The sequence below is a fragment of the Hyla sarda genome, chromosome 3 (assembly GCF_029499605.1).
Source record: "Hyla sarda isolate aHylSar1 chromosome 3, aHylSar1.hap1, whole genome shotgun sequence".
In the NCBI taxonomy this organism is placed as follows: domain Eukaryota; kingdom Metazoa; phylum Chordata; class Amphibia; order Anura; family Hylidae; genus Hyla; species Hyla sarda.
Genome location: NC_079191.1, coordinates 426782803 through 426797240, shown reverse-complemented (window position 1 = coordinate 426797240; position 14438 = coordinate 426782803). Strand labels below are relative to the sequence as shown.

At 40.6% G+C, this 14438-nt stretch overlaps 1 protein-coding gene across 4 annotated transcripts in view; it reads right to left on the bottom strand.

Annotated features, from left to right (window-relative positions):
- LOC130363085 (calpain-8-like) overlaps positions 1-14438 on the bottom strand; it is a 58150-nt gene that overhangs the window by 24696 nt on the left and 19016 nt on the right. For all 4 annotated transcript variants that reach the window (XM_056568421.1, XM_056568424.1, XM_056568423.1 and 1 more), the window contains exons 3-8: positions 11906-12024; positions 8068-8201; positions 6104-6272; positions 3844-3927; positions 3106-3191; positions 1454-1528 (exon numbers count right to left, since the gene is read on the bottom strand). In XM_056568421.1, the coding sequence (XP_056424396.1) occupies positions 1454-1528; positions 3106-3191; positions 3844-3927; positions 6104-6272; positions 8068-8201; positions 11906-12024 (667 nt within the window). The remainder of the gene's footprint in view (positions 1-1453; positions 1529-3105; positions 3192-3843; positions 3928-6103; positions 6273-8067; positions 8202-11905; positions 12025-14438) is intronic.

Genomic DNA, 14438 nt, shown 5'->3' with positions numbered 1-14438 from the left:
AAAAATTATTAATCCTTCCAGTACTTATAAGCTGCTTTATACTACAGAGGAAGTTCCTGTCATTTTGAATTTCTTTTCTGTCTGACCACAGTGCTCTCTGCTGACACCTCTGTCTATGTCAGGAACTGTCCAGAGCAGGATAGGTTTGTTATAGGGATTTGCTTGTACTGTACTCTGGACAGTTCCTAAAATGGGCAGAGGTGTCAGCAGCGAGCACTGTGGTCAGACTGAATTAAAAAAGAAAATAACATCCTCTGTAGTTTACAGCAGCTTATAAGTACTGGAAGGATTAAGATTTTTTTTAACAGAAGTAATTTACAAATCTGTTTAACTTTCTGGCACCAGTTGAGTTAACAAAAACATTATTCCAGTGGAGTACCCCTTTAAATTGGAATCCAGTTTTATTTTTTTTTTATTTTTTTTTTAGTTCACAGACCTGCATACAATTGTAGCAAACCATCAGCTGTGATTAGTATCAGGTCAGTACTTCAGCCTTTGGATATAAACAGGAAATCTCCCTATTCACTTACAGCAAGCAGAGCTTTTGAGAAAGATTTAGGAGTTAAATTATAGGCAATCTGATTGTCTGTATATGGCTGTATTTACTGCAGACACCATTGGATAGCTGTTAGGGCAGTATTTTCCAAACAGTGTGTCTCCAGCTGTTGCAAAACTACAACTCCCAGCATTCCCGGACAGCCAAAGGCTATCCGGGTATGCAGGGAGTTGTAGCTTTGCAACAGCTGGAGGTACACTGTTTGGAAAACACTGTGTTAGGGTATGATGGTTGTTGCCAAATGTAGAAAAAGTGTCAAGGAGGCGTGGCCAAGATGCTGAAGTGCCAAAGCCTGGCACGCCTCCTAATTTGCCCCCACTTCTACCCAGACCCTCCTAGGCTGACACACTAATCAAGGAGGGACTGGGAAGTAAGGGTAAGCAAGGAGGTGATGTACCAGTGGCACTTAAGCAGCTTGGCACCGCCTCCTTGACACTTTGCTTAAAGGGGTATTCCAGGAAAAAACTTTTTTTTTTTTTTTTTGTAATAACTGGCACCAGAAAGTTAAACAGATTTGTAAATTACTTCCATTAAAAAAATCTTAATCGTCCCAATAGCAATCAGCTGCTGAAGTTGAGTTGTTCTTTTCTGTCTGGCAACAGTGCTCTCTGCCGACACCTCTGCTTGTCTCGGGAACTGCACAGAGTAGAAGAGGTTTGCTATGGGGATTTGCTTCTACTCTGGGCAGTTCCCGAGACAGGTGTCATCAGAGAGCACTTGGACAGAAAAGAACAACACAACTTCAGCAGCTCATAAGTACTGAAAGGATTAAGATTTTTTAATAGAAGTCATTTACAAATCTGTTTAACTTTCGGGAGCCAGTTGATATTGAAAAAATAAGTTTTTTTCCTGGATAACCTCCTTTAAAAAAAATAAAAAGGAGATGGATCTTCTCACCAGAATTCTCCATCGTTCGCCTTCTTGTCCAAGGATGCTCTTACTTTTGGGTCAATAAAATTCCACTCTGGGGCACTAGAATAAAGCAAAATGAATTGTACATCTATAGTAATGTCCTCATATATAGCTATACATACTCCTATAGCGAGCATCAGCCTTTCAAAGGGTGACCTCTATGGTCAGGGTTGGTTGGATTACTGTAGTGTTTCCCAACCAGGGTGCCTCCAGCTGTTGCAAAACTACAACTCCTAGCATGCCCGGACAGCCAAAGGCTGTCCGGGCATGCTAGGAGTTATAGTTTTGCAACAGCTGGAGGCACCCTAATTGGGAAACACTGGATTACTAGGTAATATTTATCTGAAAAACAGTGCCACACCTGTCCTTAGATTGTAATTGGTATTACAGCATGGCTAAAAGCTGGGAGATGTAGTTTAGCAACAGCTGGAGGCACACCATTTGGGAAACACTAAATTACTTGGTAGTATTAGGTTATATTTCTTTAAAAAATAGCGCAACACCTGTCCTCAGGTGGTAATTGGTATTACAGCATGGCCAAAGGCTGTCCTGGCATGCTGGGAGTTGTAGTTTTACAACAGCTGGAGACACCCTGGTTGGGAAACACTGGATTACTAGGTAGTATTAGGTAATATTTCTTTGATAAACAGTGCCACACCTGTCCCAAGGTGGTACTTGGTATTAAAGCATTGCTAAAGGCTAAAGCTGGGAGATGTAGTTTTGCAACAGCTGGAGGCACCCTGTTGGGAAACACTGGATTACTAGGTGATTTTAGGCAAAAATTTATTTGAAAAATAGTGCTACACCTGTTCTCAGGTTGTAATTGGTATTACAGCAAGGCTGTCCGGGCATGCTGGGAGATGTAGTTTTGCAACAGCTGGAGGCACATTGTTTGAAAAACACTGCTCCTAATGATAAGTGGCACTAAAGGTATTCAGCAGCCTCTTTTCCTTTCTCTCCATTGAAGTGTACATGTATTGCCTGAGCCAAGGGAGATTGGAGGATACGGCTGAACAAGCTCTCAGCTATGTACCGTACCGGACTATTACAAGGAAGCTGTCTCCAAACTGTGGACCTCCAGCTTTTGCAAAACTACAGCTGATTAGAGTTGTAATTTTTCAACAGCTGGATGTCCACAGTTGCTTGAAGTTTTCAATTTCTGACATATCTGTTGCACTTACACTGCACCACTAGATGGCAGTCACACCCTACTTTATTTTATGTGGTTATATTAAAGGGGTACTCTTTTTTTAAACAACTGGTGCCAGAAAGTTAAACAGATTTTTTAATTACTTCTATTTAAAAAATCTTTATCCTTCCAGTACTTATCAGCTGCTGTATGCTTCAGAGGAAGTTGTGTACTCCAGAGGAGCTCCTCCTCTGGACAGTTCCTGACATGGACAGAGGTGTCCGCAGAGAGCACTGTGGTCAGACTGGAAAGAAATCCAAAAAGAAAAGAACTTCCTCTCTAGTATACAGCCGCTGATAAGTACTGGAAGGATTAAGATTGTTTTTAATAGAAGTAATTTACAAATCTGTTTAACTTTTTGTCACCAGTTGATTTTAAAAAGAAAAATGTTTTCCACCGGAGTACCCCTTTAACTTATGTGAACTATATAAATGAATTTAGAATTTACTCATCGCTCCAGGGTCCGGTCCATTCCACTTCTCCCCAGGGGTTCCTTACTCTGATCAGCTGCACGTTTTTTCCTTTGTAAACCACCTAAAGAGGAAGTAAGGCGTAAATGTTATATACAAGTATATAAAGCTGGGGGATAGCCTGAAGTGCACACAGGTCTAGAATATGCCTGATGACATCACCAGGTACTACGGTCCCATAGGGACTCTGTGTGCTGCCATATTGGGTCCACGCCTGATGTGGCATGATGAGTCCTAATACAGTACTCTCCATAGACAATGCATTATCATCTGCTGTCTCAGGAGATGTGGCTGGAACTTGTCTCTGACTTATGGCCCCGCCCCCTGAGTGATGTCAATATCTCTGACCAGCCTGTATGTCACCATCTCCCTGTCATATACACATATACATCATTATTGGGACATTTAGGAAAGAATGAGGTAGGTTTATACCATGCTGCTTTATGGTGAACAATGCCACAGGCAGAGGAGCAGACAGGTGATGAATACAGCAGCAACTACAGACTTTTCTGCTATGTTATGTAATGTTTTGCAACAGCTATGGGCGGGGAACTGTGGGAGAGGCGTAGGTAGGGTATGAGGTCTGTGATGAAAAACTGAGGAAAGCAGTGCATTCTGGGAATTGTAGTACTGAGCAACCACTCAACCAGGAAGTACAGTAATAATCTGAGAGGAATAAAACAAATGGATTTTTTAGTGATTTGCGATCACGTTACCTCTGCGGCTCCAGTGACTGAATACGCATGTCCTTTCACCAGCTTCCGGCTTGTGATGTCTTCAGTTTGATAAGCATTTGTAATCTATCAAGAAGAACATTTTTATCAATTTTAATTAGGAGAAAAACAGGATTTATTACATTTTATTTGAATTTTTTTTCCTCTTATAATTGTAGTGGATATTTTGTTTGCAATTTTAAATGATAACTGCAATTTATACTTCAACCACTTGGGGGAGCATGGAGCACACCTACATACTGCATATCTGTATCAGTGGCCTCCAAATTGTGGCCCTCCAGCTGTTGCAAAACTGTAGCTTTTACTGTATGTGGGGCGCCCCATGTGGCTGGGAGTAGTAAGAACTATAAATATTTTTGACCTGCACAGGCCTTGGCTGATCGAAATCTCTGTGGCCATGGGACGATCTATACCAGTGGTCTTCAACCTGCGAACCTCCAGAGGTTGCAAAACTACAACTCTCAGCATGCCCGGACAGCCAACGGCTGTCCGGGCATGCTGGGAGTTGTAGTTTTGCAACATCTGGAGGTCCGCAGGTTGAAGACCACTGATCTATACGATAATAATGGCTATTATTATTATTAATAATAATAAATAATTCATAACAAGAACAATAATAATAATAATATAATAATAATAAAACATACGCTTTATATAATAATATAATATTAATAATAACTTGAAACTTTATATAATTCCCTCTTACATCAATTGAGCATCTGAGCAATGATTTATTATCATTATTATTTATTATTATTATTATCATCCTCAATATTAATAACAATAATAATAATAATAATAAACTAACACTTTATATAATGATGATGATGATAATAATAACTTGTAACTTGATATAATTCCTTCTTACATCAATTGAGCATCCGAGCAATGATTTATTATTATCAATTATTTATTATTATTATTATCATCCTCAATATTAATAACAACAATAATAATAAACTAACACTTTATATAATAATAATCATCATCATCATTAATAATAAGAATAAGAATAATAATGATGATAATAATAACTTGAAACTTTATATAATTCCTTCTTATATCAATTGAGCATCTGAGCAATGATTTATTATCATTAATATTTATTATTATTATTATCATCCTCAATATTAATAACAATAATAATAATAATAATAAACTAACACTTTATATAATGATGATGATGATAATAATAACTTGTAACTTGATATAATTCCTTCTTACATCAATTGAGCATCCGAGCAATGATTTATTATTATCAATTATTTATTATTATTATTATTATCATCCTCAATATTAATAACAACAATAATAATAAACTAACACTTTATATAATAATAATCATCATCATCATTAATAATAAGAATAAGAATAATAATGATGATAATAATAACTTGAAACTTTATATAATTCCTTCTTATATCAATTGAGCATCTGAGCAATGATTTAATATCATTAATATTTATTATTATTATTATCATCCTCAATATTAATAACAATAATAATAATAATAATAAACTAACACTTTATATAATGATGATGATGATGATGATAATAACTTGTAACTTTATATAATTCCTTCTTACATCAATTGAGCATCCGAGCAATGATCTATTATTATCAATAATAATAATAACAATAATACTAGTAAAAATAATAAACTAACACTTTATATAATAATCATCATCATCATCATTAATAATAATAATGATGATGATGATAATAATAACTTGTGACTTTATATAATTCCTTCTTACATCAATTGAGCATCTGAGCAATGATCTATTATCATTATTATTTGTTATTATTATTATTATTATCATCATCCTCAATAATAATAATAATAAACTAACACTTTATATAATGATGATGATGATGATGATAATAACTTGAAACTTTATATAATTCCCTCTTACATCAATTGAGCATCTGAGCAATGATTTATTATCATTATTATTATTATCATCCTCAATATTAATAACAATAATAATAATAAACTAACACTTTATATAATGATGATGATGATGATAATGATAATAACTTGAAACTTTATATAATTCCCTCTTACATCAATTGAGCATCCGAGCAATGATCTATTATTATCAATAATAATAATAACAATAATACTAGTAATAATAATAAACTAACACTTTATATAATAATCATCATCATCATCACCATTAATAATAATAATGATGATGATGATGATAATAACTATAAACTTTATATAATTCCATCTTACATCAATTGAGCATCCAAGCAATGACTCGGCCTTCAGAGCTTTCTGTATGATCTGGAAGAGATCGGCCGGCGCGTTCTTCAATAAATATTCCTCCGCGATTCCTCCGGTGAAGTCTTCAAAACCCTCAATGGGGCTTCCTCCTGTCAGAGCCTCATACGATCCACATAACCTGTCAGCGCAAGACGTGGATGCGATTAATGAAGACGCAACATTTATTGGCCGATTATCCTGTCCCTTGGTCATCCACTGGGTGCAGTACCTTCAATTCACCACTAGGTATGCTATCTTGCATCAAATGGTCACTTCCAAAAACTTTTGATTTGCTGTAGAGACAAGTCAAAAGTTTTGAGCGGACGGGATCTAAGTGTTTAGATTAGACCCCGACCGATCACTAGAATGTGCCAGGGAGAAGAACGCGATAAGACAAATTCACAATGTCTATGGGATTGTCTCGGTCAGTGCATCCTTCATTCTCGGTCGGGGTCTATACACTCAAACTCTGAGCAATAAAAACTTATGGCTTGTCCCTAGGACATGTAAACTTTTTATTTTTTTATTTTTTTAAGTGACAGGTATGCTTTAAATGATAAAATTCTGACTGCCTGCAGCCACCACTAGGGGGAGCTACCTGTATACTGACATTTACAGCAGTTTGAATGAAGAAATATGTTTAATATTTAATATGTGAAGAACACTAAGGCTATGTTCAAATGGCAAAATTCGGCCCTGCCAAGCGTAATTTTTTACAGTTTTGTGAATTCTGTGCAGAATTTGTGCTGAATTTTTGCGGAATTTCTTGCGCTCAACACACAGATTCCGGACAGGACTCTGCTGCGGAATTCCGCAGAAAGAATTGACATGCGAATTTCCTCAGCAGAACGGGACAGATGACATTTTATTTACCACATTGTTAACATCATATAGCAGTATTTATGGAGCTGATTATTTCTGCAGGATTCCGCACGGAAATTCCCCCATGTGACCGTACCCTCTGGGATCTTGCGCGCTGTATATAATAATGGAGCTGTGATCTTTATAAAAATACATTCTTAGGCCATGTTCACACGGCGGTAATTCTGCTTTTCCACTCAAATTCCGTGCTGAAGAAGCAGAATACAGAATTTTAGTGGAATTCGAGCGGAATTTCTGTTTTCAACACACAGATTCCGTCTGAATTCGGAGTCCCATTAAAGGGGTACTCCGGTGCTCCAACAAAATGTTCAGAATGCTCGGTGCTGGAGGTGATGATTGTGATGTCACGGCCACACACCCTCCATTCATGTCTATGGGAGAGGGGGTGTCTGCCAACTTGCCCCCTCCCATAGACATGAATGGAGGAGGCGTGGTCGTGACATCACAAGGGGCGTGGTCGTGATGTCATGACCCCTGCTGCAGGAACCCGGCATTTGTTTAGAAGGCCGAATGCTGCCAGAGATCGTGGGGGTCCCAGCAGCGGGACCCCCCGCGATCAGACATCTTATCCCCTATCCTTTGGATGGGGATGAGATGTCTAGCAGTGGAGTACCCCTTTAACTTCAATGGAGTTCTGAACGGAATTCCTCAAAATGTAAAGACATGTCTTTACATTTTTCAGTATCCGGAATGCGGAATTTTCTGCGGCAGAGATTGAATAAGACAGCGGAATCCCACTGCACCCATAATGTGCAGTAAATTTTGGGAAATTTCCGTGTGGTATATTCCCGCAAAATTCCGCTCGGAAATTCCGTCATGTGAACATAGCCTTAAATTACTGGCACAGAATAATCCCCTTTACATAGCTATACTGTACAATGATATAAGTTTTTAAAGCAGTGTTTTTCAAACAGTGTGCCTCCAGCTGTTGCAAAACTACAACTCCCAGTTCGGCTGTCCGGGCATGCTGGGAGTTGTAGTTTTGCAACAGCTGGAGTCCCCCTGGTTGGGAAACACTGGTTTAGAGGTTCTGTCATGATCCTGGAACTTACTTGGCGTAGGCCTTCTCCAGCAGCGCACTCCAGAACTCATCGCCCTCCTCCGAATGGACGAACAACAGGCGGCCATCTTTAGTGGGCAGCCGATCATCCACCACAACGTCCACCCACTCGCCGAACTGCCAGAACTGCAACGGGTAAGGACATTGTAGTCAGATAAAGAGAGGCTTAAATCTCAATAAATGTTGTGTAACTGTATCCATACCTTGATTTTTTATTTTTCATGTCTTATACTCCATTCACATCCAGAGCTGTATTCATAATTCTGATAGCATTTTTGGCTGCATTATCCCAGAATTCTTTGCTGTCCCTTGTAAGCTCATTGTTTACACCAAAGGTCCCCAACCCGATTCTCAAGACCCACTAACTATAAGTTTTTTTTTTTTTCCCCTGTTCTATGTCAGTGTAGTAATTCAGCGTTTCCCAACCAGGGTGCCTTCAGCTGTTGCAAAACTGCAACTCCCAGCATTGTAGTTTTGCAAATGCTGGAGGCACCCTGGCATATATTATATGGATATATATTATATGGATATATATATATATATATATATATATATATATATATATATATATATAGTTCCTAGTCCTCCTACAGCGGCACACAAATGGGTTAAAGGATTCTCCTGAGCCTGAAATAGAAGAACATATCTAGCAGTACAACACATGCAGAATGCAAGTTAATTAATCAATTAATTCATTAGCCGACAGCTGCCCCCTAGGGCATAAAGACCACCAGAAACAGACCACACATGTACTTGTTTTCTTCTAGGAATAGGAAGAACTTTTGTAGAAGCAAGGACCTCAAACCTCAGGCTTGTGGGGTCCCTGGGGCGAAGATTATGCTGCATACCAGGGGCTCTCCTGGTCCCTCGGCTTTCCCTCCTATATGGCCAGTTTTAAGGGCTTGTCTAGTAAAGTGCCGGCTAAGGCTGGGTTCCCATTACGTTTCCCCCCTTACATGAGCGCATACGGCAGGGGGAGCTAAAAACTTGCGCTCCCGTATGTAATTCATGTCAATGAGCCGATCGGAGTGAAACGTTCGGTCCGTTCGGCTAATTTTTGCCCCATATGTGCTTTTTCGCCGCACCTAAAACCGTGGTCGACCACGGTTTTAGGTCCGGTTGTAAAAGCGCATATGGGGCAAAAATTAGCCGAACGGACCGAACGTTTCACTCCGATCGGCTCATTGACATGAATTACATACGCGCAAGTTTTTAGCTCCCCCCTGCCGTATGCGCTCCCGTATGGGGGAAAACGTAATGGGAACTCAGCCCTTACCTATATTGCCTCCTGGTCTCTCCTACTGCTGGAGGATGCATTCTAACACACGCTGCTGTCTCAGTGTCGGGCACTTGTTGTTCTGTGTGCTGGAGCGCATCAGACGGTGCGGTGAGTACTGCATCTTGCCGCGGGCCGGCGGGCAGCCACGCGTATGCTTTGACACTTTAAAGGGGTACTCCGGTGGGAATTATTTTTTTTTTTTTAAATCAACTGGTGCCAGAAACAGATTTGTAAATGACTTCTATTAAAAAATCTTAATCCTTCTAGTACTTATCAGCTGCTGTATACTACAGAGGAAATTGTTTTCTTTTTGAATTTCTTTTATGTCTTGTCCACAGTGCTCTCTGCTGACACCTCTGTCCATGTCAGGAACTGTTCAGAACAGGAGAAAATCCCTATAGCAAACCTATGCTGCTCTGGACAGTTCCTGACATGGACAGAGGTGTCAGTCCCATGGGTGAAAGCTCATATCAGGTGGCTCCAATCTCACATCCTGTCACTTTGGGATCTAGAATCCGTCATTCCACTCCCAGCAAGGACCATGAAAGATCTGAGGTGGTGGTTGGAACCGTCCAGGTTTCAGCAAGGCAAGTCTCTCCTTTTTCCAGACGGTAGTCCTCACTACAGATGCCTCAAGCTCCGGCTGGGGTGCCCATGTGGGGGATTCATGGGTTCAGAAGTCTTGGCCCAAGGAAATGGGGGAAATGTCCACCAACATCGGAGAGCTGAAAGGGATCAGTCTAGCATTGATACATTTCAAGAGAATTCTCCAAAACCAACATGTTCAGATCCTATCGGACAATCCACCATCAGTTTACTATGTAAACAAGTAGGGGGGAACAAGGAGCAAGTCTCTCCAGAAGTTGTGCGCCAACATGATGAAGTGGGCGGAGGAGAATCCTCTCTCTATTTCAGTAATTACACATCAAAGGCTCTCTGAATATTACTGCCGATTGGCTCAGCAGGAGGAAGATTATGCCAGGGGAATGGGGACCCAACCCAGGCTTCATCAAAATGATCACAGACAGATGGGGTCTTCTGCTCCTGGATGTTTTTGACACTCAAGAAAACAAGAAGCTTCCCCTGTTTTGCTCTCTATCGTGCAGGTCATCCCCTGGTAGTAGACGGGCTGTCAATGCCGTGGAGGAAGATGTTCATCTATGCCTTTCCTCCACTCCCACTGATTCCGAGGTTACTCAGGAAGATTATGGACAAGCAAGTCCGAGCAATTGTCATCCTTCCGTTTTGGCCTTGTCGGGCTTGGTTTCAGCTCGTGTCGGAAGCATCGAGAGGAGATTACTTCAGACTACCCATAACGAAGGATCTTCTTCTTCAAGCAGGCCTCTACCATCCGGATCCTGGCAGTCTAACAGCAAGAAACTTGAACTCCAAATCTTGAATAACCCAGGTTTCTCAAAGGAGGTGATTAATAATTTCTTAGCCTCAAGAACACAGTCAGAGGTAAAGCTTTACGCTAAAGTTTGGCACCTTTACTCAGACTGGTGTTTCAGAAAGAAAGAAATTCTGTTCCAAGGCGTAAGAAAAGGAAAGAAAGCAAGTAAAGCCCCTATAGCGAGATGGATTAGGGATACCATCAGAAACTGTTATGATTTAGGGGGTTCTACCTCTCCCGTCTCTCAGAGCTCACTCTACGTGCTCAACAGCGGCCTCCTAGGCAGAAAAATCTCACGTGCCAATGGACCAGATATGCCGAGCAGCGAGCTGGGCCTCTCCTACGACCTTCATTAGGTACTATCATATGGATATCTCTGCCTCTGAGGGATCGGCCTTTGGCGCAAGTGTAATTCAAGGAGCTGGTGGCCAGTAATCCCGCCCTTTTTTTTCCTCTTTTGCATTGATTTGTAGGTCCCATTTGTCTGCTGCCATAGGATGAACGGTAAGTAGGAAATTTATTCTCACCTGAAATTTCCTTTTCCTGGAGTCCGTAGGATGCACATTTTTACCTGCCCAAATAAATCTTACTGCTGCATACTATACATGTGTGGGCTATTAAATTAATTGATTAATTAATTAACTTGCATTCTGCATGTGTTGTACTGCTATATATGTTCTTCTATTTCGGGGTCAAGATTGTGTGCCACCTATGGACTCCAGGAAATGGAAATTTCAGGTAAGAATAAATGGAGAGAGAGAGAGAGAGAGACACTAGATGAATAAGGCTACACATTAATTCATCTTGAGAAGTGGTGCCATAACGTTTTACAGATTTGTAAATTACTTCTATTTAAAAATCTTAATACGTCCAGTACTTATCAGCTGCTGTATGCTCCAGAGGAAGTTGTGTAGTTTTTTTTCTGTCTTACCACAGTGCTTTCTGCTGCCACCTCTGTCCATGTGAGGAACTGTCCAGAGCAGGAGCAAAACCCCTCTCTTGCCCTGGGCAGTTCCTCACACAGACAGAGGTGTCAGCAGAGAGCATTTACAAAGTAATTTACAAATCTGAAGAACTTTCTGGCACCAGTTGATTTAAAAACATTTTTTTTTTCCACCGGAGTACCCCTTTAACTTGGACTGAACATTATCCTGTTACCTGGAAGTGGAAGATTCCGGCGTAGTCCTTCTCAAAACTCTGGTTCTCTGGAACAACTCGAGCCAAGATGTTCGGATCCAAGGTGAGAGACGCAACAGCAGCCAAGAGCCAACAGTCCCCTGTATAAAGCAGACACTGTATTATTGTGGTATCCCGATGCAGGACTTGGTCCTGTCCCTTTGTCTGGAGTCCCCTCAGCCAGAGTCCCTCCATGCCAATGGGCTCTCCTGAAGGGCTAACCCCTAGTCGCCTCTTAATATTGTAATATTTAATGTATATATTTATATAATTAATTAATTAGTCTAGTATACCTCTGTATAGGACCTTAGAGGTCATGTGCCTTTAATTTATGTTATGCTATGGTTTAAGGACCTTTGGGTCATGTGACATACCCAGAGTTCCATGGGTCAGGACTGACAGGTTTGGCTAACCAATGAGCTTTGTTCCACCCCCTTAATATATAAGGGGCTGCTGCCACTATATTCTCTCTTCTTCCTGCTACACTTCAAAGCAAGCACATCAATCTCATATCTCATCATCAATTCAAGCTAGGCCTGAAGCCTTTTCTTCCGCAGCCACTAAACCGTGAGTTATCCAGCTCAAAACTACTAAAATCCTATGTGACTACTGCAAGTCAATTATCTTAAATTCAGTAGCACAGTGGCTAGCAAACCAAAACTCATTGTATTCGGAAGTCCCAGCAAACCTGTGAGGAACCTGAACTACGGTCCTCTATACAACGACTGTTCTGTTACCTGCAATTGCATAAAATATGCAGTAAAGTTTATTCCGGTTTTCATCAATATCTGCTGAGGACATTCCCTTATTTTCCCTACCGTTTATGGGATGGTTGGCGTTAGAACCATTACCCTAAGGAAACCACACCCTGGCGTCACGACAACAATACCAATACACTACACTATCACTCTGCAACACCCCAGACACCATTACCCCTCCAGAGTACCACATTATAACCCGCAGCGCATTCACAAGGCACATGCACAAAGCTGCACATGTTGAAGGTCTTGTATTAGGCCAGTGTTTCCCAACCAGGGTGCCTCCAGCTGTTGCAAAACTACAACTCCCAGCATGCCCGGACAGCCGTTGGCTGTCCGGGCATGCTGGGAGTTGTAGTTTTGCAACAGCTGGAGGCACCCTGTTAGGAAACACTGTATCGGGCCCTCAAAACCTGAAATGATATCATCAGTAATCTTAAGAAGGATGTGGCATTACTGTATGCATAAAACGTGCTGATTTTTTTTTCTTTTTTTTTCTTTGCAGCATATACTATTAATAGAGAATAAAGTGGAGGTTCTTGTGTATGCCTTGTGCTCACCTGTTTTAGCTAATGTGGCAGGCATGAGACGTCAGCCATACTGATTCCTATTTCAGAACAGAAATGATTTCCTAATGCTGCCTACATTTTCCATAAATCCTCTGGCTTTGCAGACAGAGGAGGTGGAGTCTCATCATTGCAATTCACCTAATGAGACCAAACTAATCACCTGGCTAGACACCAGCAACCTGAAGCCTAAACTGCTGAGACTCGTGTATGGGTTGGATCAGTTCACACTACATGCAGTTTTTATGTTTATGTTTTTATATTCAGAGTGTGTTTTTTTAGAGAAATGTTGCCATAAGGAGAAAGCGATGTTTGTACGGCAATTTGTGCAATTACAGTACAATAACACAATTTTCCTGCAAAATCACAGAAAAAACACAGCAACAATGGAACACAGTCTTGAAGAAGGTGTATAACTTCTATATATCCTGATACCATAGAGATAGCAGCAGCAGTATACAGATAGAGCTGGAGGGGATGTGTATAACTACTATATATCCTGATTCCATACAAATAGCAGCAGCAGTATACAGATAGAGGTGGAGGGGAGGTATATAACTACTATATATCCTGATTCCATACAAATAGCAGCAGCAGTATACAGATAGAGGTGGAGGGGAGGTATATAACTACTATATATCCTGATTCCATACAAATAGCAGCAGCAGTATACAGATAGAGCTGGAGGGGAGGTGTATAACTTTTATATATCCTGATCCCATAGAGATAGCAGCAGTAGTATACAGATAGAGGTGGAGGGGAGGTATATAACTACTATATATCCTGATTCCATACAAATAGCAGCAGCAGTATACAGATAGAACTGGAGGGGAGGTGTATAACTTCTATATATCCTGATCCCATAGAGATAGCAGCAGCAGTATACAGATAGAGCTGGAGGGGAGGTATATAACTACTATATATCCTGATTCCATACAAATAGCAGCAGCAGTATACAGATAGAACTGGAGGGGAGGTGTATAACTACTATCCTGATTCAATAGAGATAGCAGCAGCAGTATACAGATAGAGCTGGAGCTGAGGTATATAACTACTATATATCCCAATTCCTTACAAATAGCAGCAGCAGTAAACAGATGGACCTGGAGGGGAGGTGTATAACTACTATATATCCTGATCCCATAGAGATAGCAGCAGCAGTATACAGATAGAGCTGGAAGGAGTGGTGTT